At 43.7% G+C, this 26,892-nt stretch overlaps 1 protein-coding gene across 3 annotated transcripts; it reads right to left on the minus strand.

Moving 5' to 3' along the window:
• Positions 1–1,994: 1,994 nt before the first annotated feature.
• Positions 1,995–26,791, minus strand: creb3l2 (cAMP responsive element binding protein 3-like 2). 3 transcript variants are annotated; one of them, XM_062382612.1, is made up of 13 exons: positions 25,725–26,791; positions 24,547–24,984; positions 9,449–9,695; positions 9,101–9,360; positions 8,935–9,013; positions 8,346–8,548; positions 8,080–8,226; positions 7,623–7,681; positions 7,192–7,260; positions 6,407–6,506; positions 6,181–6,310; positions 4,653–4,887; positions 1,995–3,908 (listed from the first exon to the last, which is right to left on the minus strand). In XM_062382612.1, the coding sequence occupies exons 2-13, from the start codon at positions 24,643–24,645 to the stop codon at positions 3,830–3,832; spliced, it is 1,707 nt and encodes a 568-aa protein (XP_062238596.1). In that variant the 5' UTR covers positions 24,646–24,984; positions 25,725–26,791; the 3' UTR covers positions 1,995–3,829. The 3 variants fall into 3 exon arrangements, with proteins under 3 accessions (XP_062238596.1, XP_062238595.1, XP_062238597.1); XM_062382611.1 differs by lacking the exon at positions 25,725–26,791 and having other exon boundaries at positions 24,547–25,154; XM_062382613.1 differs by lacking the exon at positions 25,725–26,791 and having other exon boundaries at positions 3,815–3,986; positions 24,547–25,154.
• Positions 26,792–26,892: the final 101 nt, after the last annotated feature.

A 26,892-nucleotide genomic window follows, 5' to 3' on the forward strand; every position in this document is an offset into this window, starting at 1 on the left:
CCTCCCCTCTTTTCTGCAGCATCATCAGTCCGAAAGTAGGGCAGAGGGTGAGAGTACATGCACAAGCTCACACACGCTGTCAGCCTCTCATTCTCACTAATCACTCAGACACACACACACACACACACACACACACACACACACACACACACACAAACACAGCATATGGACTGTGTGTGTGCCTGTGTGTGCGTGTCACTTGTCATGATGTTTAATTTATGCCTTTGTGTAATTTGCAGCGGTTCTCTCCTGCCTGTCACACATCTGGACACATCTGTCCTCCTGATCTCACTCGGCTGCGTCAGACCACCGGCCTGGTGAAGTCATCAGTGACCTGGAGTGAACCGTTTGACCTCCTGATCGTTTCTCCACAGAGGAGCATCTGTCTGCCGTCCCTGGCGTCACTGATAAATAAATAAACCCATGAAAACACACTGAGCCGACATTAACTCACAGATTCTGGTTGAGTATGTATTCATCTCTGAGGTGAACGTTCTGATGAGTAGAGAGATAAATTAGTACAAAAGGCGAGAAAACACAACATTTTAATATATAATGGAAATATTATGGAATAAATTGTTTTAGTTCATCAGGACAAACGAATAAAAATACAACAAAACAGAGAAAGAGTCAGATCTGATTGGCCTGATGTTACAACCAATCACACAGCTTCTAGTGTAACTCCCTTCCATGGATAAAAAGATGGCTGACGTGTTTCCACTTCCTCCCACTATCCAGAACTGAAGCCAACATATACGAATATTACCAGTCAGTCTCAGCTGTCAATCAAGATCATCTGGTTGCCCTCATAACATCATGATGGTATTACTAGCAGCATCAGCACCTTCAGGCGTAGTACTACAGTACTCCACATTACTATAGTACTACAGTACTCCACATTACTATAGCACTACAGTACTCCACAGTACTATAGTACTACAGTACTCTTCTTCTTCTTCTTCTTCTTCTTCTTCTTCTTCTTCTTCTTCTTCTTCTTCTTCTTCTTCTTCTTCTTCTTCTTCTTCTTCTTCTTCTTCTTCTTCTTCTTCTTCTTCTTCTTCTTCTTCTTCTTCTTCTTCTTCTTCTTCTTCTTCTTCTTCTTCTTCTTCTTCTTCTTCTTCTCCGTCACGTCGTCTATCTTTGTGCCAAATATTCGGTCACTTCTACAACAAACAAAACCAGTTGATCAATAAAAGTAAATGTGTGTAGAATTAAGAGTTGTCTGTTTTTCATGTGGCTCCTGGTGCGGTGTCACTTCCTGTTTGTGGTGTCACTAGGACACGGCTGTGTTGTGAAGCTGTGGGCCTGTGTATTGTCTCCGCGACTGTCAGAGTGATTCTCGCTCCTCATCATGAGGCGCTGCAGCCGAGCTATTTTCGGACGCCGGTCATTTCAGAGGAGATAGAGGCTCGTCTGTGGAGCGGCGTGTTCACCATGAGACTCCGTCCTAATGCACTTTGGCCTTAACTTAATTTCAACTTGTGAGAAAAATGCTTTGAAGCAAACAACAAATTATCATTGTCCACTGAAAGAGGCTTTTTCAGTTTTTTTACGTATTCATTTTTGTTTTTCAACCGACATTTACATTTTTATTTATTAAATAACTAATTTTGGTTGTGTTAATGCTCATATTCATGCTTTATTTGTCCAATTATCAATTTACAGTTACAAAAGTTTCTCTAACTCTCTATACATGAGTCTTTTAACCAGCATTTAAAAATTTTTAAAGAAACGATATTGTTGTTAATTGATAATTGGACAATAAGACCATTAGTATAGGCATTAATCCACCAGAAATATGATTTTCATCAATTTCATTTTTTTACCTTAATGTCTATTAGTGTCTGTTTGTTTGTCACCAGGATTATGTAAAAACTCTTAACTGATTTCCGACAGACAGACAAGCTGAAGTGTTGTGGCCCGAGTCAAAACTCAAACTTCAAAACTCTATCAACAATCCAAAATGAACAGAACACACACAGGAAGAGGAAGTCTCTGCTTTTACTACGGAAAATACTTTATTCGTTTGAATGCAAAAAAGACAGAAAGCCTATGAGTCACGTGACACAGAAGCAACACAGAAATGAAATCTGACTTTTGAAAAACGCTCTAAACAGGAGGAAGCAGGTCCAGAACATTTCAAATATGAAACCAACATCTCATCTTGTGCTTTCTACAGAGTGAGGAACGAGATTCAGCTCAAACAACAGACACAGGATGCTGGATGTTACTACATTTGTATAAAATGTCTGGTTTGGTCTGGAACACACATGACAACACGTCTGTAAAACACGTAATAAGAACAGATAAGAGCCACGATGACCTGCCATCATCAAATGATCACACTACAACCCAGAAACAAGTCAAACTGAAGCTCAGGCGTCTCATGATCATGACAGAATGAATCAAACGTTGGTTTTTCAACTGCACATCCCAGACACATTTAGACTTTCTTATTTATTAACAACTCATATTTACAAAAATAGATTTTTTTTTTCGTTTATTTCTGGGCAGAAATATGTTTTTGGTAAATGCTTTAAAAAAAGAGCAGATAAAGACTCTTGGAGCTGACAGGGTGCAAAGCGAGGATTAGAGGCCGAGCGAGGTGAACGCAGGAGGCGGAATCTGTAGCTTCATCTTAAAACTTCTTTTAAAGCAACAGTTTGACATGATGGGAAAGAGTTTAGTTTGCTTTCAGTGAGAAGATCGATTCCTCTGGCACAGAGTTGGAGGAGAACCTGGAAACAACGAGCGTGGCATCACAGGAAGTCTTTCAAAATAGATACGGCTCAGGAATTAACAAGTTTATATCATTAATTAATTAGTGAGTTTGAAAAGATTTAGATAAACAGATAAATAAGAGTCGTGTCTGCATCAAAGCAAAATAAACGAATTCCCAAAATGTCTTTTTTAAGATGAAGTTTGCTACTTGAAACATGTGGCTCTTTAAAATGCATTTCATGACCAAAACTAAAAGAATATGTACAGAAAGAAAAGCCTCAAATATTGACCCCTGATTCGCACACAGGCCAAACGTGTGAGACATGGAATCAACAATCCACCGTTTCTTTTTCCAAACCTCTGTAACATCTGTACACACCCCCAATATATAATGACGTGTATAGGTGTGATATGACATTTGATCTCCAGCTGCATTCAAATCAAACACTTTTTCATTCCACCAAACATTTCACAACGTCTCAAGATTTTTCCAAATAAGCGCAGGAGCCCCGAGCTAAGTCTCGAGTCAGCCGAAGGAATATGAACAAAATATAAAATAGCACAATAGAATAAATTGTTAAACACAATAAACGTATCAAAATGTGATGAATTGTACGGAATAGAATTAAAAAACATTTAATATTAAAACTAGAAAAAAAAAAGATTTCTATAAATACAGAGGTCCTCGTCAGTGTCCTGTTAAAAAGCCTCACCTGTCGTCTTTAGCTCTCGTTCCATTGGAATGAATGTCGCACTACGTTTGGATCGATTTCGAATTTTAATCTGAATTTAACAGCGTTTTCGTTTCGGGTCAATTAGGACGAATAAAACTGACTCATGTAAAAACTATTCAGTGCAACTTTTACTTCACGACGGAAGGCAACCAGTGCCCCCCCCCCTCCCCCTCCCCCGTCTATACTACAGTGTATCTGATTGAACAGAGATGACTGAAAACATAAATGACCTTAAATAATCAGCAGTGGGAACAACTACTGTATGAGGTTTGCTCCAGGACACTGAACCATGCTCCAGAGGTGGGGGGGGGGGGGGGGGTCAAAGGTCGGGGTCGGGTGTGGAGGAGGTCGGTGGGGGGGGGGGGGCGTCGACCTCAGGAGGTCTCGTTCACCGTTCGCTCCAGGTCGACCACTTTGCTGCGGCTCTCGTGCGTCAGCTGCTGCTCCAGAGACCTGACAAAAAGCCAAGAGGTGAGATGACGTCATCACATCTGTAATGAACATCTGGATCAGTGGTGTGGGGGTCAGGGTCTGAACGACAGGGAAATTACAATCAAATGAGCACAACGTGAAATGGATCAGAGACAGAGGTGAGACACACAAGACCACAGAGGCAGAGAATGACTCAAAAAGATAAAAAAGAGACAAAGAAAGACGACAAAGAGACAGTAACACACAAAGTAATGACGACAAGGACAAAGAAAGACGACAAAGAGACAGTAACACACAATGTAATGACGACAAGGACAAAGTAAGAAGACAAAGAGACAAACATGATCTGAGAGAAACAAAAACATGTCCACAAAAAGACAAACAGAAGAAATCAACCACATAGACAGAAAGAATGATGACAAGGACACACAAAAGACCACAAAGAGACAAGAATGACCAAAGAGAAACGAACAAATTACCACATAGACAAAAAATGGTGACAAAGACACACAAAAGACCACAAAGAGGAGGAAGATGATCACAGAGGTTAAAACATGCTGTTATCATCAGGTTACATATAGAAAACAGTTTTTGTGTTATTGCTCAGTCCTTGTTGTGTTCACACTAGACAACAAAAACCATGAATAAACAGGATTAATCTAATTTATCATAATCACATATTGAATTCCCTGATCTGCTTGTGTTGTTTTCTGTTGTGTTGTTGTGTTGTTGTGTCACTGTGTGTGTGTATCTGTGTGTGTTTACCTGTGCAGGTCCAGCAGCACGTTTGTCGGCGTCTGCGTGTCGTTGTTTTTACTCATGAAAGGTGGGTGTGTCTCCGCCCTCTCAGGCTCCGCCCCGATCTTCTGCTGCTCCGAGTGACGCCACGCTGCCATGACCACGGCCGGCGTGTCCTCCCATTGGTCGGGATATTCGCCGCCGAGGCCGAGGAGGTGCGGCTGCTCGTCTTCGGAGGTCGACAACAGATTCCTCGACTTCACTGAAAGAGTTTGAACGATTGCTTTCATTAATTATAATGTTTTTATTGGTTATGATTTAATTTAAAGGTAAACTTAGTGTTATAATATAAGACTTTAGAATAGAAGACTTTAAATAAAGATGGACGACATGAAGCCAAAGCATCTGGATCGCCCCCTGGTGGCCGGTTGCAGTACAGATCCATGTTAGTTCTTGGGACCAAACTACAAAGTTCACATGAAATAAACGTTTTCTGTCATTTATCAAACTGATGAATGTTCACGTTTGTGGTTTCTGAGATACTTCGGCTTCATTTTTGTTCAGTGGGAGGAAGTGGAGACGTGTCGTCCATCTTTATTTACAGTTTATGGTTAAAAGTATTTAGTCTGAACACACCCAGTGGCACAAGTCGACTATACAAACCCCACACTCTCACACTAAAGTACACAACGCCCCACACACATTTATACATATAATAGTATAGCACCACATGTTATTATCTCATATTTCAAAAACAGTTCAGCCCACAGTGTGTATGTGTGTGTGCTTGTGTGTGTCGGTTCGAGTGTGTCTGCTTGTGTGTGTGTGGGCAGGATGGGACAGGCCACTGGATTTGATTTTTAAGAAAATTGCATCTGGTCTCTATTATAACAGTGTGTTTGTGTTAGTCTGTGTGTTTGTGTGTGTTTGTTTGTGTGTCTGTGTGTGTGTGTGTGGGGGAGGTAGTGGAGAGGATGCAGTGAAAGGTCAACTCCTCTAATCAGTCTCTGTGGCTGTTATTGCTGCTCTGTAGGTGGAATCTGATTATTGCTGATGTTCTAATGGACCTCCACAGTTTTACAGCTGGGAACTAATGATTCATTACAATTGAAACAGCAGGCGGGGTCAGTTTAAACTCTCAGTGTGTGTGTGTGTGTGTGTGTGTGTGTGTGTGTGTGTGTGTCCACTTCCAATAATGCATGGTGCATTGGTTACCAGGAACACAGATATGAGAACATGTAGGTAAACAGATATATATTGAGGTTATATTGACGACAAAAGTGTGAGCGACCACAACTGTCCATGCTTTATCAAAATAAGCGTTTTTTTCATCCTTGTATTACATATGTTTTTAATTAAAGAAAAAGTGTGTAAAGTTTCCTGCTGAACTTTGGAGATAAACCATTCACCAAAGTTAGAAGAGATGCTCAGGGAACATGTTCAATCCCATTTATCTGATTAATTTTAAAGTTTTATCACAGTCTTTCATATCTTAAGTTTAGAGCTATGTTATTAAAGGCTATATATGATGTGTGTGTAGTTTGTGTGCACCCACCTGTGGCCGTGTACGACTCTTGGACTGACAGCTGCTTTGAGGCGAGGCCTGTTTCAGTGATGGTGGAGCAGGGGGTCAGACTCCCGGGGTAAAAACTCCCCAGAAACAGAGAGAAACACAAAACCACCACCTGCACAGAGAGATAGAGAGGAGGTCAATACACAATAACTCACACAACATCATCTTACACACACACACACACACACACACATGCGCAGTATAGTACCATTAAACACGATGATGTCTGGGTGCCAGCCATCCTGCAGGACTTGGGGACTTTGCCGGCCACCAGCGCCTGCAGAGACTGCAGCTGCTGCAGCAGAGACCTGGAGGAAAAACACACACATACATTAGATACACACAACATAACACACAACTTTACAGCCAATAAGCAACAAAGACCCAAACAATTCAACCTGGAACTCTTTTGCACCACAATATATCATAAGAATTCAATATAAGTATATGCAATTGAAATGTTTGTGTAAAAAATAAACATCACTGGTGTCTGTTCAGTGTTAATGTCTCTAACTCAGCATCGGTCAGATTCTCCACTGAGGCTTTATTCTCATTAACACGCACGGACACACACACGCACACACACTCACAAACACACAACTGGTTCATTTAACTTTTCTACAGTGACAGTGAAGACCACTTTAACCACTGAGTGCAAACAAGAGTGAAAACAGCTGCGTCCTAGTCAAGTCAGATGCACTTAACACACTCACTGAGTATAACACACACACACAAATACACACACATAATCACACACACATTGAGCATTTTACATGACTAGCCTCATGTTTATTTATGGCTGCAGCTGAGAGAAGCTTTGGAACAATAACATTCAGGTTCATTGTTTTCCTGTGTTTCATAAAAACAAACACCTGAACGTCCTGAAGCTTTGAGACTGAGTCAAACATCTGTAAACATCTGTAAACATCTGTAAACATCTCTAAACATGTGTAAACATCTGTAAACATCTGTACTCGTGTCACGTGCTCTTACTTGTTCGTACACTCCAGAGATTCCACTTTCATGCGCAGCTCGTTGTTTTCGTTGGAGCAGTTCTCCACCCTGTGGTCAGACAGGAGTACTGCAGGGTCAGTGTCCACTCACATGACTTTATAACAACTGACTTCTCTGTTTATTGCTGTTTTATTTAACATAGGTGACACATTTTCTCTTTTTCTTTTCAGTCTACAGGAAGTTACAGAGAATGAAGGTGAACTTATCAAAACATTTACTTTAATTCTGCAACAAACAAACAAACTCAGGCCTCAACACGCTCAAGGAGTCGATATCAAGAGTCTGAGTGATTCAGTTTGTTCCTGCAGACCATGGACTGTGTATATAATACAGACACAGTCATGCAGGTGTTTCAAGTCTTCATCATTCACTGTGATGAAAGGATGAAAAAGAACAAGATCAGGACTCACTTCTTCTCCAGCGCGTCCATGTACTCCTTCTTCTTCCTGCGACTCTCCTGAGCGGAAATCTGACGGAGAGAAGACGAAAGGAATCGAATTAGAGAAATGATCGGTTTGTTTATGTTTATGTTTTTGACAAAATAAAATTCAACCAGGAAGACAAATCCAGATGTTCAAAAGACTGATGTTCAATGAGGTTTAACGTCCCCTCACGTCAGGATTAAAAACAAAGCAGAAAGACAAATAGAAACATTACTGAAGAATATCTTTAGATTTATCAGAGGGAAATGCTCTGATAAGGTTTGTACACTGATAACCTACAATATCAGGAATATATTTGTGCATCTGAATAATGATAATTCAAATGATATTCAAGTTGAGGTGTTTTAATAAACAGGTATTGAAAATTATTTAAAGAAGACACGCGTCAACGAGCTGATAAAGGAGTCCAGACTGTCATTTGTACCTTATTCTTGATTTTCCTGCGGATCTTCTTCACCGCCTTCTCCTCGGATTTGGTGAGCGGCAGTTTGGTGGGGACGGGGTAACCTTCAGCTACCAGCGTCCGGCGCTCCTCCTCCGTCAGGATCAGCGGCCCTGAGCCCTGCAGCTTCTACACACAGGAATAAAATCCACAGATTAAATACGTCAAAGAAGAGAATCAAACCTGAACTCCAGCCTCTGTACAAGTGGGTACTTCTACATTCAGTGGTAACGTGTATCAGTGCTTACATGAGCGGCGGTGAGCAGGGGGGAGTTGGACAGGGAGGAGGCGGCCCGCGGCGCCACCTTCGGGCTGGCCTGGGACGGAGAGGGGCTGCTGGGGGAGCCAGGGCAGGAGAGGCCGGGCGGAGCGTGGCCGGGGCTCTGGCTGCCCTCAGAGTCACTGCCGTGGGAACTGGGAGGAGTGGGAGGCATCTGCAGGGACTCCAGTCCTGAGAGACGGAGAAACGAGCAGCAGAAGTTAGATTTCATCTGGGTGAAAGAACCAATATTTAAATATTAGATTCAATAATATCGTTGAGAAGCTTGAGCATTGAATTTTAAGTATTTTTCAAATATATGTTTGATAAAGACAAAAGCTTCTGGAACATAATGCATCGTGGGAAAAGACTAAATCTAGTCAAAATTAAAACTTGTATTTTCTCGTTTTCAAATTGAAGAAACCTTGTTCACTGCAGTGGGAATATTCTATATGGTTGTGTCTCTACTACTTTTACTTGTAGGAGTTGAACCCTTGATCTCAACTTGGATGTGAGGCATGTGAACAAATGGCCAGCAGGGGTCCTCGCAGCTCAGGAGGAATGAGAGAGATTCTGACCTTTGGGGGAAAAGTTGAGGAACTGATCGACTTCATGAGGCTCGAGTTTGATCTGAGGGACGATGCTTTCCTCTTTGATCTGCAACCCAGAGAAGAAGGGATGAGGTGAGAAACAATGAAAACTAACACATCAGTTTCTTCCCATCAGGAGTCTCTGGTCTCTCACCTTGATGCTTTTGCTCTGGTTGTGGCTGCTGGCTGTGGCCTGAGCCGGGGGGGTGGCAGCGGCGGCGGCGGTGGCGGCGGCAGGGGCGGCAGCAGCAGGGGCCGCAGCGGGGCCCTCGGTTGCTTTGGGCCCCACGCTGGAGGCCAGGGAGAGGCTGGGGAGGAGGGAGGGAGGCTCACACAGGAAGCCGTCCATGGCGTCCATGGCGTCCATGGCCTCGTCCTGCTCCATGGGCCAATCAGCCGAGTCCCCGTCTGATTCTGAAGGACAGAACACGTCAATATGGAGTTCGAACATATCAGCTAACACCCCCCCCCCACCCTCAGTGAGTACGACTCTGGGTCTCACCTGCTTCGCTGCCTTGCTCACCGGTCAGGTGCGACAGGGGCGACTGCGGCCGACTGTCCCCGCAGAGCGAGTAGCTGTGCTCGGCCGTGATGTGGGGGGGCAGGGGCGAGGACGGGGACAGGTCGCTGTCGTCCTCGTCGCCCTCCATGTCCTCCACGCCGCCCCGCCCCCCGGACAGGAAGGGGTCGCTGAGGAGCTGACCCAGCAGGGCGTCATGTGACAGGTCGTCCAGCAGCTCAGAGAAGTGCTGTGGGGGGGGGGGGGGGGGGGGGGGGAGGGAGAGAGAAGATATTATATGAAACTACCAGAGATCCTGTAGTTAGTCTGTCCCCTCGTCTGTCATTAGAGACACAGGTTCTTCCCTTGAAGTTTCCCTGCTCTGCCCCATGGGAACCGTAAAGCAACCAATCAGAGAGCAGTAAAAGTGTCTCTGACTGGGGAGGCACCAACCCCCCCATCAATCAGCATGTGTGTGTGTGTGTGTGTGTGTGTGTGTGTGTGGTTCTCAGTGTGGTGACACTTTTATAAAACACACCCAGACGTTTACAGATGAGTCCTCCTCCCATAATCCTCTTCTGTTGTCACCCCCCCGCCCCCCGTCCACCAACCCCCATCATCTCCTTCTCCTTCATCACATTCCTTCTGCTGCATTCCTCTGTGTGTGAGTGTTATATTGTGTGTGTCTGAATGTGTGTGTGTGTGTGTCTCTGTGTTCAGATGTTGTGACTAGAATAAACAAAAAGCAACCAAAGCATAACCAAGGTGCTGATGTGATGATAACACACTGTACACAAGTGTGTGTGAGTGTGTGTCTGTGTGTGTGTGTGTGTGTGTGTGTTAAACAGCTGGATCTTCCAACAGGAAACTCGTGTTTAAAGCCTCTAATTACTCGGCACTGGACAAATCATCAATTATCAAGTCTTGACTGTTTTTTAAGATTTATTATTATAAAGCTGCAGTTAACATTTTTCCACAATTACAATAATTTATAAGGCCTCAAAATGATTGATCAATAAACTGATTCAGTTCTCATCAGTGTAGTTTGAGGTCGACAAGAGAATAAAAACAAAAATTCAATGAAAACTGCAGAATATGTAGATAATATGCACCTTGCACTATTAATATATAATAAAAAGTATATAATATCGTCCATCTTTTAAAAACAGTCTATGGGTTAAACCCACACATACTTTTAATCAGTTTTAATATGTAACACATGTTTTCATACTTTATATTCATCTCTTTTGTTGAAAATAAGGATTGAATCATGTTTACAGCCATATGCAAAAAAGTTTTTATGGGTATCGAGGTATTTGAATACAGCGACACAGATTCATAAATATTTCCTTACAAATGTGTGAATCTATTTTGAAATCAGCAAATTTAAAGTTGTTGTGTTTCCAGTCGCGTCCTCGCTTGAACTCGCTGTGACAGAACTTCTGATGTAACTCGAGTTACCAGGCAGAAAACTCGGAGTCCGGGTTCGGCCAATGAGAAGGAGCTAAATCATTTAAATTAGTCACAGATGGAAGTAAAAGAGGAGTTTCTGCTGTTTAAGAGAATCAAATCTACAGCTTTAGTTACGCAACAGTCGACAAAAGAGGGAAGAGGACGGAGGGATGGAAGAAGTGAGAGTGAAATCAAGATGGAGGACGGGAGGAAACAGGAGGAGGAGGACGGCCCAACATGTGGCTTCGATTACAGACGGAGAAAGAGAGAACTTGACTGCAGCCTTTTCACTTAGCGACACACACACACACAGACACACACAAACACACACACACACACGCGTACACAAAGTGAATGACCTCCTCACCTCACAGACACACAACACACTCCTGCTCTATGTTCCCCTATATGGGCCGATTTCAAGCCTCTGTTGGGGGGAGTGTGTGCGTGTGTGTGTTTGTGTGTGTGTGTGTGTGTGTGTAATGCAAACACTGACAGCACACCGTGAACCTGCTCAGCGGAAGAGAGGAGGACAAATATTTAAACGTTTCTCCTCCAACGGTCGTGATGAATCAGTCGGTGGATTGCCCCCCCCCCCCCCCCCCCCCCCCCCCCCGAGCATCACGGAAAGACCCCCCCCACCCCCCCCCCCCCCGAGCGTCTCCTGGTAACAGCTAAATCTCCACAGTTACCCAGAACCAATCTCATATTTTTAAGACCTCCCAAAAGAAATGGACGGTTCTGCTGCTCTGATGATGATTATGATTCTAAATTCAGCTCCAATAAATAAAATACAGGTTGAATCAAATATCAAATGAATTCCTTTTCTATAGCTAAAGCAAAGATTTGAGTATTTTGTGGTTTTTAAATGTCAGGATGTTGTTTTATATCACCCGGCCTCAGGAGACTGAAGGAAACTGAGACTCTGGGTCAATCTCACAAAGAGGAAACAAACCCGGAGGAAAGAGAAAAGAGAAAAGAGAAAAGAGAAAAGAGGAAAGAGAAAAGAGAAAGGGCGTCGTTTGGAAACGGACGAGTAATTACACACAGAAACCAGAGTTAAAAATAAGGGACGTTTTGTGGGTTAGGATCTGGTTTGCGTGACCTTTGACACCACTTTGCTCTCCACCGCCTGTCTCCAGTAAAACCCTCCTGAGTGTGGACTCAGATAAACAGCAGGAGGACACAGGGAGGTTGTCGTTGTGTTGTCGTTGTGTTGTTGGTCCGGCTGCATGAGAACCGAAACACAGGGAGGTTCTTTGTGCTGCCTGTCGTTTGTGCAGAGTGTGCGGTTGTGGTCGAGCGTGAGTGTGTAAGAAAAGTGAAGAAAATGCGATTAAAGGGCAAGTCGGCCGACCTGCAAGTCCCTGACTGGGTGTAACTCATCACACACAGACACACACACAGACACACACACAGACACACAACAGAACCCTCTTTGTCTCTGCAGCCCAACAGTGACGTGTTATTTAGCGGCTGTAACGTAACACTCTCCAGCTGCGGAACTCCAGGAGGTGAACAGGGGAAACTGGGAGTTTAAACTGGAACTGGGTTAAACAAACAGTGGGTCACTGGCTCCACTGGAGGAGCTGCTTGTTCTCAATAACAGTTTCCCCCTGAGGGGCTTAGAACCAAACAGAGAACGTCACTGAGAGGCCAGATTGTGAGGTTCTAATTCAGGTATGAAGACAGAGGAGAGAGGGAATTCTTCAAGATGCAGAAAACTAAACCAAAGCTCAATAAAGCAGCTGTGGTGACTTGTTAATAAGAGCCTGGACAGATGTGTGCGTCAGTAGTTAGCAGCTGTGTGGGTCAGTAGTTAGCAGCAGTGTGGGTCAGTAGTTAACAGCAGTGTGGGTCAGTAGTTAGCAGCCGAACGAGGTGTGAGAGCGGGACTTCCTGTCAGGTCTGTAATTCCACCGGAGGAGGATGTGTCTGTTCTAATGACCAGAAGTTTACTGAGGAGTCGAGGGGAAGGGGAGAGTGTGATGATGTAACACCTCCCCCCCCCCCCCCCCCTCCTGGAAAGACAGACCAGATGTGAGAGAGTCCGGCAGCACACACACACACACACACACACACACACACCCACCACTAGACACACATAGGCCTAAAGGTCATCGATGTCAAGTGAATTTCCAGCTGAGAGTGTGTGTGGGTGTGGGTGTGTGTATTCATGTGTGTACCTTGCCCTGGATCGATGACGCACAAACTGCAAACACACTAATAAAAAAGGCAAACACACGCACACACGCACACACACTCATTCAGTGTAAATGTCACAACTCAACCCATTTGTTTTTTTATTTTGGTGCAACCTCAGTTAATGGAATCATTTACTGAATTCTGTTCCTGTTGATGTTTTTTAATGTTTAAATGTTTGTGTTGTTAATTTCTTCTCGTTATATAAACTGTGACATCATCATTATCAGTACCTTCTTTATCAGCTTCCAAATCTGCAGTTGTAAATGATGAAAGATAAACTCTGAGTGTATTTTCAGTTGCTAATAATCCCAAAGCAAAGGTTGGGAAGTCATCAGGTTTGATATGAAAGAGAATAACTCATCAATTAAGGTGAATTTCAATAATCCACGTTGTAAATCTTATCTTCATATTATCATCTCCTCCTTTTTTACAGCTGGTTATCAGCCGGGTGCTGAACCTCGGCCTTGTTTGTGAAATGCCTTGCTCGGAGGTATTTCTGAGATTCTTGTAGAGTCCAGTTCCTCGAGGTTCCCACCGTTCTGAGCAAACTCCCACAAGCCTCCAGGACAAAGAGCGATTTGCATATTTGTGCCTCTGGTGTGACTGTGTCGTCATTGTTCAGCGGCCGTAAGACAAAGTTCAGCGAGGAATGCTAACAATGTGTGTGAGCTGTGTTAACACTCAGAGTACACGTGTAGATACTGTATCTGCAGAGCGGCAGGGGTTTCGAACTCGCAACACAAACACAGGAAACCAGGGTTTGAGCAGCTGGGACGGACACACAACACTTATGTTTGTGTGTTTAAATGGCAGCAGGACTTTACTCACTCATAGAAATCGGTTCCCTAAACGTTTGATTCTTTAAAATCAATCGCCACAAATGATTGGTTAAATTGGTAAATTGGTGAAAAGTGATCAAAACATTCATGAATCCCAAAAGTTCTTGTCCGATGTCTTGTCCTAATATTTATACTGTCTTGTTTTATTAACGCTTAATGTTTCTGAACTTATTAATCCTTTTTTAAAATGTAGTTTGATTTGATTGATGATATTATTTGATATTCTCTCTGATATAAGTTCAGGATTCCATTGTCTGAGGAGAACTTTGAGATTATTTTCTTCTTCCCTCTCTTGCGTTGTTATCTGAACTTTCTCGGGCTCCCTCACTTCCTGTCCGGACGGTTGATGGATCTGGGTCACGGGGGGGGGGGGGGGGGGGTTGAGCTCTCATCCTGGTGAGAACCGGCTCGAGTCCTTCACTGGAACCAGAGCGTTCTTGTGAGGCGAGATCACTTATTTGGCCGAGTGTCAGCGAGTCAGAGGAGGGAGATGGCTCATGGCTGCGATGAGACACTATGGAAGAGATGATGTCAGCCAGACGAGTGTGTGTTTGTGTGTCTGTGTGTAGGAACGAACAGCCGTTGATACACACAAGAGGGGGGAAACACAAACATGAGGAGGTTCATCAGAAATGAACACACACAGAACTGCATCGTGTTAGAGCTGCGACACTGTCCAGACTGCACACACACAGACACACACACACACACACACACACACACACACACACACACACACACACACACACACACACACACACACACACACACACACACGCCAGATAAGACCTATTATATCAGAAACCCTCTGAGGTCTGTGGTTTGTCGTTGTGCCACTCGTTCACACACACACAGACACACACACACGTCCTGTTCACTCTCATGATGACCTCATGCATGTTGGACAACGTCTCACGGTTTCAGACATGTTGGCGTGAGGGACACTTTCTGCAACACACTGACAAACTGTCCAGAAGCTTTCAGGTGGATTTGTGTAAACGTTGGTGCAAACATTCATGGATTACTGCGTTTTGTACTCTATTAATAAAGTATATTATCATCGTTGTTATCTTCAAGTTGTTTTTTAACCATATAAAGTAAAAAATCCCCAAATATTCAGTTTGCTATAAAAAGAAAAGACGAAAGATTCAGAGGCCGGAATGAGGAAGTTTGAAGTTTAACAATGAGTCAATTCATAAAGTGAGAAACGTTTTCCTCATTATTTCCTCGCTCAAAAAAAACAGGTTGTTTCCTGATTGAGCTGCTTAAAGGACATCATTACTTTTATGAAGGGCCTCTGCCTCAGGGCCGATTCTCTCCTTTGACGTGGGTCAAAGGTCAGAAAGACGACGCAGACAGAGGTGCATCTTGGGTAAAAAAGAACGGACGTTCGGAAGTCAAAGGGCAGTAAAATGAATCCAATTCAAAGCTCCTGAATACACAAAAACACAACATCTGTGTCAATGTGTTGACCCATTTGAATCTGTTCTGCAAACAGAGAACTGGCGGAGGTGGAGAGATGGTTAACGGATGTAAACAACAGGATGTGAGAGAGAGAAAGAGGAGGGGTGACCTCCAGCTGGGCCGGGAAGTCTCGGCCCACAAGCCGTTCTGAATGGGACAGAAATCACAGCTGATCCGAAGATTCAACTTTAATCGTCTAAAGTTTCACGAAAGTTTCAAACGTCAGGAAACGTGTTTTAAAAAACGGAAGCAGCGAGTTCACGGAGTCAAAGTTCAGAACTATTTTGTTATCCGAAGGCCGCGGTGCAGATATGACAGTGCACGTGTTTGTGTGTGTTCATGTGTGTGTTCATGTGTGTGTCTGTGTGTGTGTGATGAGCAGAAGTGGCCACAGGCGATAAAGAAAAACAGACGCACAACAGATCAGATGGAAACAACGTCTCCTTCTCTCCCTTTGGGTCCCTCCTCAAGTAAAATCCCATCCTGCTCCCCCCCCTTCCCGTCTGCCCCATGGAGCTTCCCAAATACACACACACACACACACACACACACAGACACACAGACACACAGTAACACAGTAACACACTCTTTCCAGTCTGTCACACCGACCTATCACTGAGCACAACCCCCTCTCTTCCCACACACTGACCCTCCAGATGTTATGAAAGACTTCACCAGAGGTTTGGACATTCAGGCCGTTTTAAAAACTCCATGAGGAAAAGCCTGCTAGTTCATATATAAATATATGTTTTATATACATTAACAAGACACAGTTCCAGTGTAAATATCCGGTCTTTTCTTAAAACTTCCCCTTCAATAAAGTACACAAAGGTTCGTGGCTGTTTACAGGACAACGCCCAGAAGTTCAAAATAAAGCAGAAGGAATTAACGTGTGTTTTGTCTATCGCTGCCGATCGGAGCCGATAAAAACCAGTGAGCGACAGAAGCCAGATGTTACTGGGTGTTAGTGGTTTTATTGACCAGTAGGAAACAGGCCTCACGTGAGCTTCTACACTGGAGCTTTTCTTTATGAGACAACATGGATGTGTTTTAAAAAATATTCTTTACTAGGATTCAACGAGCTGATTTAGTCTTTTAAAGATCTTGTTGGGTTTGGTTCTTTTGTGGAGTTCAGTTTTAAACGATGTGACTTGAAATGTATATTTTGTTTGTTTACAGGAAAACGCCTTCAAGTGTAAAACACCATGAAACTAACAACTGACTTTCTACTTCTCTCTCTCCCTCTAATCCAGCTCTCGTCCTGTGTGTGTGCCTGTTAGAAACTGGGTCAACACACACACACACACATAATTCTTTCCATGCCTCCACTGTAACACTGACCAGTCATCAAGTGCAAACACACACACACACAGAGACACAGACACACACACACACTTCCAGCTGAACAACTGAACTCCGTCAAACCTCTTCTCACAGTTTTAACTTTTCCTTTTGTGTCTCTCACATTTTCCTCCCGTCAGCACAAAGTTTCCTGTTTTCCTCTTTTGCACCGACTCTCCATCGCCTCAACTCAACCAGCGGCTCCTGAGATCCGAACTCTCTGAGACTGAGGAGACTCGGGGGATTTATTTGAAGCTAATCTGACTGAAAAGACAAATTGATCAAGTCCCTTCCTGTGTTTTACAAGTTTGTTTGCTGCAGGATTAACTTCTCACTGGTTGTCACGATGACTCAAGTTCTGTTTCCATGACAGGATTCCTCCGTCCACCTCCTGCTGCATGCTGGGTAAAACAACCGGGTCAGTCCGGGTCTGGCTGGGTTCCCCATAGTGAGGTTATTAATCCTCGGGAAAGGCGACCACTTGGTGAAACTTGTTTGGGCGCCGCCGGTGTTATGATGGGAGCAGTGTGAGGCGGCCGGTTGCCAGGCAGAGGAATGTCTTTGTTTATCCTGAACACGTGAACACACACACACACACGTGAACACACACACACCCACACACACCCACACGCACACACACACACGTGCACAGTTGGAGAGAGTGGCCTGTCGGAATGAACCAGTTCACGTAGGAGAAAGGTGTGATGCTATGGAATGTTAAATTACATAAGAACAACTCAAAGTTTGAATTGTTCATGTCAGCATCTTCACCAGCTGACTGCTCCTGTGAGTTATTGAGGTTGACGCCACTGGGCTGATCTCAGACCAGCACTGAACTCCAGATAATCTCCTGACATTCTCCGGAGAACACAAACATCAGAGGGAGAGTAAGACGCCAGTTAATGTCCGACTGAGCCTGAAGAAAACAAATATCTTGAGTAGAAAAAGAGGAAAAGTTGCAGGAAAGACCTGGAGCAACCGACTCAGACGTTTAACTTCTCACAAGCAGAACCTCCGGAGAACCTCAGGAACCCTTCCCTACTGTCAGTGACAGTCTGAAGCAGGTTTATTGAGTTTGAGAAAATAACTAATGTGGAATTTTTTAAGGGAAAAAGGAATGAAGTCCTAAAGGGTCGAATAAAAACAGTAGGAAAAAGAAAGGGGGGGGGGGATAACAACTCAGAGGTTAAGAAGCTGCTTCTTTGGGAAAATCAAGTGATGTCTCTGGTATTTGACACGAGAGCCAACTCGTCCCGCCCGGCTCAGCCTGCAGGAGAGAGGCGGGGGGGGGTGAAAGGTTAACTAGACGACGGATGAGGAGGTTTCTGACTCAGGATGTTTAACTGCGAGATCTGTAAAGGGAAACATCAGAAGTACAGCCTGCTCGCTGTTTAATCATCGGTTTACAGGCTTCACGCTCTTTCATGTTGAGACGCTGAGACGATGGAGCTCGTGCTGCGAAGGCGCCGAGCTGAGATCTGTAGATTCTGCAACTTTAGAGTCTGAGACACAGAATCCTGGTTTTCACCTGAGGTGGAACAAACTGAAAACTCATCCTTCAACCTCAGACTGCTGGAGGACGAGGAAATAAAGAAAGAAACAGACGACAGGAAAGAGCGGAAAAGAAAGAGAGAATAAAAGAAAGAGAGGAAGAGAGAATGAAAGGAAGAGAGAAGGAAAGAAAGAAAGAGAGAAGGAAGGAACAGAGAGAGTGGTCGTGTGCTGGATTCCAAACTGCTTCTATATAAAACTGCTTCCATGCTCATTTTTTGGCTGAACGTCTTTAAAGCACTGAGCCGTGTGTTAAACCCACTCCCTGCTAACCACAGACACACACACACACACACACACACACACACACACACACACACACACACACACACACACACACACACACACACACACACACACACACACACACACACACACACACACACACACACACACACACACACACACACACACACACACACACACACACACACACACACACACACACACACACACACACACACACACACACACACACAGACACACACTATCATTTGAAACCTTTTATGGAGCCTTAACCAAAGACAGGGGGGGGCGATGAGACAGTATCAAGAGAAGAGAGAGAGGGGGCAGACGGATAAATTTAGCTTTGCCTCAGAGAATGAAGGCTCCTGTGGGTTTTCCATAATGATCCCTCTCTCTCTCTCTGATTGCTACCTTGGACTCGCCCTCACATGGCGGCCGGCCCGCGGCGAGCTGACAGAAGAGACCGCTTCCAGCTTCCAGCTTCCAGCGCCGGGAGAAACGTTGCATCAGATTGGAAGAAGGAGAGAAACGTGTCCGGGACGACCATGTGCGAACCACGTGAAGGCTACCGTCGGGTTCTGGAGTTGAGAGGGTTCACGAGGGGGAAGGTGGATTCGATTAGAGCGAGAGAAATATGTGCCCAAATATTTTAATGTCATCAGGATGGAGGAGAACTCAGGAGAGGAATTGAAGAATGTGAAGATGAAGGCCGGGTTCAAGTTGGAGCAGAGGAACTTCGGGATATATAGAGAGGTCTCAACTTAAAAAGTAAAACCCTGAATCTGAATCATACATTCAACAAATAGATGCACAATTTAAACCTTCCCTCAGCAGTAAAAGCCAGGAGGTACTCCCAGAGAACATAATAGAAAATGCGCATATCACATTTCAAACTCTGGTTACAAAGTCATTCACAAGATGAAACTGGAGAATCAAAGGCAAACAGGAGGAAACCACAGAAACCAGTATGAAGATCAGTCGACATTAGAGCAGAAATATGAGTAAGAACGTTTAAAAAAATCATCACTAAGATCAAATCATAGAGTTCAAACCTCTGCCAAGTCCCATCGGCCCCTAAACTCAATCAGGCTGCACCAATCACAGGCAGGTGGATCCTTCCCAACCCAGCATGTCCCATGATTCATTGCGCTTCTGCGATCAGGTAATGTACGTATGTCAGACTCAATTCTTTTGTCCTTGAATAACAATGTGGAACCAGACGTAACAGAATGGAAACTATGGAACAAACACGTGAAGCTGGTTCTGGATTTTCCGGGTGTGAAAACGTCCTGAAGCCGAAGGAGGCGGAGTTTGACGACCAGTTAACTTGCTGGATCAGTTTTTCCCTTTTCCTTAAAAAATGTAGTTTTGGCTTTGAACAGATTCTACGTTGACCTGCTGCCGAGCGTCAGTCGGCTTCAGGTCGGTTATGGAACAGAATCCAGAAGCTGCTGCTCTGAACACACACGTGGAAACTATGATCGTCTCATTTGTTTTCTCACCTCTTTCATATCGAGTTTTCCAAAAGCACTTTGTCAATCGCTGTGACACAAAGGACTTTCAGAGCAACCTGAAGATCCGGCACCACACCTGCAGTAATGACAACTTGTTTCATCACCACACACACACACACACACACACAAACACACACACACACACACACACACACACACACACACACACACACACACTCTGATAGAAGCCAGGTCAAGGTGATATGTAGAACTGGGAACTTGTGTGAACAGTGTATACAAACCACTGAGTCACTTTGACCTTTGACCGCTGATCAAATGTGAGCGATTGTGAAAGTGTGTCATCGTTGATCTGCTCTACATATAAAACTGGAATGTGTGTGTCTGTGTGTGTGTGTCTGTGTGTGTGTGTGTGTCCGTCTCGGCCTTCACACTGACACTCATGTTACAGCACGGACACACGGACCATTCAGACGGAGGCAGAGCGAGGCCACCGGCGAGCAGGATGCCCTGCCCCAGCGGAGAACAGGCTCTGCACTGTGAGCACATGGAATCAAACTGTTTGCTCTCAATGCTGCACGTGTGTGTGTGTGTCTGTGTGTATGTGTGTGTGTGTGTGTGTGAGAGTCAGAATTTGCAGCGTTTATGAATAAAAGTGTAGACCCACAGCTGGAGTTAGATTTATGGAGCCAGGCTGCTGGGTGTTATGTAAGCAGCCACATAGTTGCGACGCCCTGGAGCATGTGCAGAGCAAACACACACTCTGCTCCTCTGCAGGCCCGACTCTGTGTGGACGCCATGTGCCGAGCAACACGCCATGTGTCGTCTGGCGTGTTGCAAGTATGAGCAAGTGCAGGAAGATGGAATTTGAGTTTGTCTTTGTGTCTGTTTCCAGAATGATCCAGTTCATCTCTCACATGAGGGATATACAGGGATACACATTTTATATTGCTGTGTGATTTGGAGACACAATCTAGTGACAAAGACATTCATCTTCTTCAGGTGTTACACACAAAGATGAAGTTTACACACAGAACTATATTATCTATAAATTGACTTGATATAAATACATTTTATTTATCCAAATGTTTCTGGAACTTGTTTTAAAAGCTTCCTGCAGATCCTTGTCTGTTTGGATCTTTATGCAGAAATGAAGAAAGTGTGTTTATGATGATTTCACATTCTCCTTTGTCGACGTCGTCCCACACGTCAAACACACAACCATGTTAAATATCTGTGACTCACTCACTCAGAGGGATTGTGTCTGTCACGGTCGAGTGGAAATAAAAGAAGCGGACGCGTCTCCACCTTCACTGTGATGCTGCTGGGTAGTTATTCTAAAACCTGAGGAACTTGATTATGATAAAAGCTGAAGGAATTGATGGGAGGGGCCTGAACCCGGCTGGTGGGAGGGGCCTGAACCGGCTGATGGGAGAAGCAGGCGTGGAGAAGGTCGACATTGTTGTAAGGAATCCCAGGTCAACAAACCCCCGGAGAGAGAGAGAGAGTGAGACCCAACCCACGGCCGGGGGACGACGCACAAAGACTCAACAGTCTGTTCCTCAGGCTGCACCTCAATCAAACACTGTCGGCTTTCACACACAGACACACAAACACACACTATTCATGCTTTACTATATATAGAATATCCACTGTGCTAACAAGAGCCTCTTGGAGCGGCCTCCTCACACAACCTGTCCTTTATGTGATGCACGATGCGACTGCAGCAGATTATATTTGTCTCCTTCTGGAGGACCTGGATCCACGTTAGGGACCGAACAAACAAAGATGGACGACGCGTCTCTACTTCCTCCCGTTGCACAAACAATTAACCCAAATATCGGTGTTTCGCCTTCTTGCGGTTTAGAAGTCATTTTGAAGATGAGGCTAGTGATCGGTGAGAGGAGCCTCGAGATCAAGGTCCTGCCGATACACGTCCTCGACCAATCACGAGTCCGTCTCAGCTGTCAATCATGAGGTGTGTGTTCAAACCTGACACACATTGTGTTATCTGACCCGAACCTGATTTAGTTAAAGTAGCTCCACTGAGTTTTTGTTACTCTGTGGTCTTGATCCTTGACAAACAATGTTTTCGATGTGTACTTATATAAATGGAAATAACTTCTAACTGGATAACCTGGATCCACATCAGTCAGACTCTTATGAGACTTTCATGAACTTCATTTCAGCTCTTAGCACGTCTCTCAGCAGCTCCAGTCACTTCCTGTTTATTCTGACACTTATCTTGGGTTTTAGCCTCTTGGCCAATGAGCTCTTAAATGATTCATCCATCTTGAGACCAACATGTTATAACAATAACCCGGTTTCCTCTTGAATCTGACCAGAGAGCAGCTGCAGCTCGGAGCAGATACAGTCTGAGCTACAGAATCTGTGGCCTGAGGACTCGTTTGAAGGACCCACGTTCACAGCTTCACAAGTCTTTACCTGTCTGCAGCTTTTCATTGGAGAGGGAAATGCCACTGAGCGCGTGTGTGTCTGTGTGTGTGTGGTGTGTGTGCGTGTGTGTGCACGCGCACACTGTCTCAGTCTCCGACCCAGTCAGCCTCTGTGGTGTCTGATTACCATCCTGCAGGCCAGCTGGATTTTTCCCTGTAAACCCAACCTCTCCTCCCATCGTCTCCACACACACACACACAAACACATAAAGATACACACAATATGTGCACAAAGTCCCACTCACACAGACTGTGTCTCTCTCTCAGACCCACACACACACAATCCTCTTGGCCCCAAGTTTGGCCCAGAGACTCGAAATATGCTGCAACACACACTTCAAGTTGCATAACTGAAAGTTTATTAAAGTTCCGTCTTTAAAACTCCTGCTGTGTTTAAATAAAGTTTTATTTGCTCCATCTGTACAGATCTCTTTAAATGTCCTTTGAGTCTAAATTCACTTTCAGTCATATCCTTAAAAGTCGGAGAAACAAAAGTACGGAGACACCTGAGCTGCTACGTGGAGATAAGTAAAAAAAAAGTTTCTAATGCAAATAACGGTGGAGATAAAGACGTCTTTGTTCAGCTCCTCTCTGCAGCTTTAAAGACCAGCTCCTCTTCCTCAGAGTTTTCTGATGAAGCTCGTCTCAAACTTCATGAACTTCAACTCCAGATAATTACTCTCGTCTTTATCTGCAGCTTTATTTCACTGCACAGTGAAAACAATCAAAGGAAGTAATTTCATGCAATTTACAATCCTTTCAATATAAGTTTCAACTTGAAGACGCTGGGGATTTGACCTCAGGCTCCACTTTCCCCTGTAATCAGCACTTTTCTTTATGATCTATTATAATCATTTCTCTGAATCTTTTTCTTTTCTTTGCACAGAGTCAACTTCTCCTCAAAGACACGTTCGCCTGATCTTTCTGTGTCTTCACCTCCCTTTGTGCAGGACGTCTGTTCACCACTCACACAATTTGAGTCAACTAACAGTAATAGATGGTAAATATTTGAACAGACTTTGACAAACTTGTGTTTCATTAAAACTAACAAAATACTAACAGTAAAGTATAAATATTATTATACAGTAAATAGTCAAGATTTGATTTAAATGAAGTGTGTATGTGTTATTAAGTGAACTGGGAGGTGTTCAGTCACACAACAGGAGGCTCTCATTTGCACCCCCCCCCCTCCCCCTCCTATAAATAAACCTGGAATCTGAGAGCATACTGGGTCTTTTATTTTGAAGGAAATCCAGGAGTCAAAGGCGATATTTACTGTTTCAGAGCCCAACCCCCACAAAGTGAGTCGAGACCATCACTGGAGAAAAGGAGCAAACTCTCACCTTGAAGAAGAGTACCTGAAATCTTTCTATTTGTATTTCTGTAAATCTGATGATCTTCATGTCAGTGAAATTAAAAGTATAAATACAAGGCAGCGGCCTCTGTTGAGATATGACCTCGACGGAAATACTTCTTAAAGTATTAAATCTTCAAATAATGCTGCTTTGTTTTCTCTTCTCTGCTTTCACTCTTATTAAACTGATGATTAATACAAGTTGTCTTTGTTTGCAGCCCCAGATTATAGCGAGCATCGAAATCCATATGTTAAAATACATTTTATCTGTATGTCAGGGAACTTGTGGCGACCACCAGTTTAGTTATATTCAACATTTATTTGACTTCATTCAGGTTTTACTCTCCCTGATGAAACCTTCAAATATTCTCTATGTAATAAGATAAGTTATAAACTAAGTAAGAGTTCAACAACTTTAAATGTCTGTCAGATAAAATGTGTTTAAATGAGAAGAGAAGAGAGAGAGAAGGGAAATTAGAGTGAGATAGAGTCTGACTTGCATCCTGGACCCCAAGGTGCAGGTTGTGAACGGAGAGCCGGGCACCACACACACACTTCACCCTCTGAACACACACTTCACACACTGAAAACACACATTACGAGTGGGATCTTCCACAGCCAGTCAGAAGATCGATCCCTCACACACACTCCTTCCTCTTCCACCCATCAATCAATGAAATCCATCCATCCATCAACCAGTGGAGCCCGGTGGATAACTCACGTTGGTGTAGAGCACCGAGTCGATGTCTCCAGCCTCCGACAGCTCGCTGAGGTTCCTGTCCCAGTGCAGGAAGGTCTCACTGCTGTCCAGGATCTCCATGGTTCCTCCACACACACGCACACTCTCAGGTGGATGTGGTCGTTCCTCCTCCAGCAGCAGAAGAAGAAGAAGAAGGAGAAGAAGTGAAGTTTTGCTGCAAACAGGTCAAACTGGAAACTCCTGGTCTCACTCCGGGAGAAATAAAGTTTCCCAACAAGTTGTGTGAGCAGCAGCAGGAGAATGAAATACAGATGTTGAGTCAGAGGGTCGCAGCTGCAGCAGAGTCACGCTCCTTCTTCTTCTGCTTGTTGTTGTTGATCATCTCGTTCTGTCTGTGCGTCCACAGCTGCAGCCTCAGTTTCTCGCTTTCCTCCTCTTCCTCCTCCTCCTCCTCTCAGCCTAGACACACAGGAATGTGTGGGAGGAGTCACACACACCCACAGAGACACAAAATACACATTTGAAACACACACACTTTCACTGGATCGATGCACGTGACAGATATCTGTGAGCAATTAATTCAAAACACTTGGAATCGAACCTGAGGATCAAATATAAAGTGATTCGTCTTGTCCAGCTGTTTGAGACATTAGTGTCAAGTTGCTATATTTACACACTACGGTTTCCGGTGTCTGATTTCAAATGAAAAGTCTCAGTCATCGTTTTCAGGCCACAAACGGTTCAATACATGACAAATACCACAACTACAACTTCAATAACAACTACTATTATTACAAATACTATTTATACTACAAATATTACTACTACAACCAATAATATTGATAATTAGTAATCACAAACAATATTAAGAATAGCAATAATAACAGAGCTATACGACACCATTACATTTGAAATGAATGAATAAAAAATAAACAAAATCCAAAGTAGTATGAACTCAAATAGAAATTCATCAAGCTCAGGACAATGTTGATGAATAGTAAAAACTGAACAACATATTCTTCATATATACGTTTTAATATAGACGTTTACAGCAATGAATTCATGAAAAAATTATAGAAATTATACTTATGAAAGAAAGAAAAATTAAAATGCTATGTATATGAATGTGTTACACGTTAAATAACAGTTTTCAAAGTTTTTATTTAGCTTTATCTTATATTCGATGCTTTTATTTTTACCTTTAAGTCCGTACTTCCGTCCTTCTCTCGGACGCTTCTTTAATTTGAGAGAATCCACAGGTTACACCTATCATAACTTAACGGCCCGCCCACATAACTCAAGTCTGACCAATCAGATGTCTCCTTTGTTTCGAGTCTGCTTGTAGCTCCGCCCTCCAGCGGCATTAACTGGCAGATGACGGAGCCAATCAGGAAAGTGTTTGGAGTTCCTGTGACCAATCAGCGTAGGCCAAGAATACCTTAGCAGCTCAAATCCGCCCCCGTTGTCACAGAAACAGCCAATCAACGCCCGGCAGTGAATACACATGAAAATGAATATAGACTCTATTATTTTAAAATATTAGTTGGTACTTTATGACTTTTAAATACATCTTTATGCAAATAAATGTAAATTCTCTTATTTTTTAAGTTTCAAATCTTGATTAAAAGATGTATTGTAAATTAGAAAACTGATAATTAAAACCCAGAGACGAAGCAGCAGATCTGAGGTGAAGCCGACGACCAGGAAGGAAATGACAACCAGACGAGTGTGATAACACAACAGTGACAACAGAGAAAACAACAATCTGATAAGAACCAACGTGTTTGTGCAACAATCTGCAGCTGGAACTCGACTCAGGGACGAGAACCAACATCACTCGAGGATGATTCCTCTGAATTTACATGAGTTTCTGTTTCTCTCTCTGCAGCTGAACCCAAAGATCTGAGAGACATTTGCATTTGTCCCCAAGAGACGACTCGGAAACGAGACTCGAGCTGAAAACGGAAACGAGTGGTTCTAAAAAGACCCAGATCATCTGATTCCTTCAAGATGCTTCATCAGAATTCTGAGGTCGAGAGGAGCTGTGGTCACATGACGGCGCAAAGTGTCTTCTTACACAATTTGTCCACGTCTGAGCAGACTAACAAAACTAAAAGTGTAGTTTATCTGATGTTCTACAACAGCAGCTTCTACCTTGATGGAAAAAACAGTTATAATCATAAACATGTTTATGTTGAAAAGGGAAAATTAAAATCTGAGTTCATTCTTAAAGTGATTGTTGGGTTTGGTTCCTTGAGGCCCCTCATTTATAGATTTGTCCAAAAACTTCTTAAAACCTTTCTGCCAGATTCCCATGATCCTTCACTTCTTCATCACACTCTGGGGTTTGTTATCGTTGTGATTGAG

This window comes from Platichthys flesus, chromosome 23 (assembly GCF_949316205.1).
Source record: "Platichthys flesus chromosome 23, fPlaFle2.1, whole genome shotgun sequence".
NCBI classification, from domain to species: domain Eukaryota; kingdom Metazoa; phylum Chordata; class Actinopteri; order Pleuronectiformes; family Pleuronectidae; genus Platichthys; species Platichthys flesus.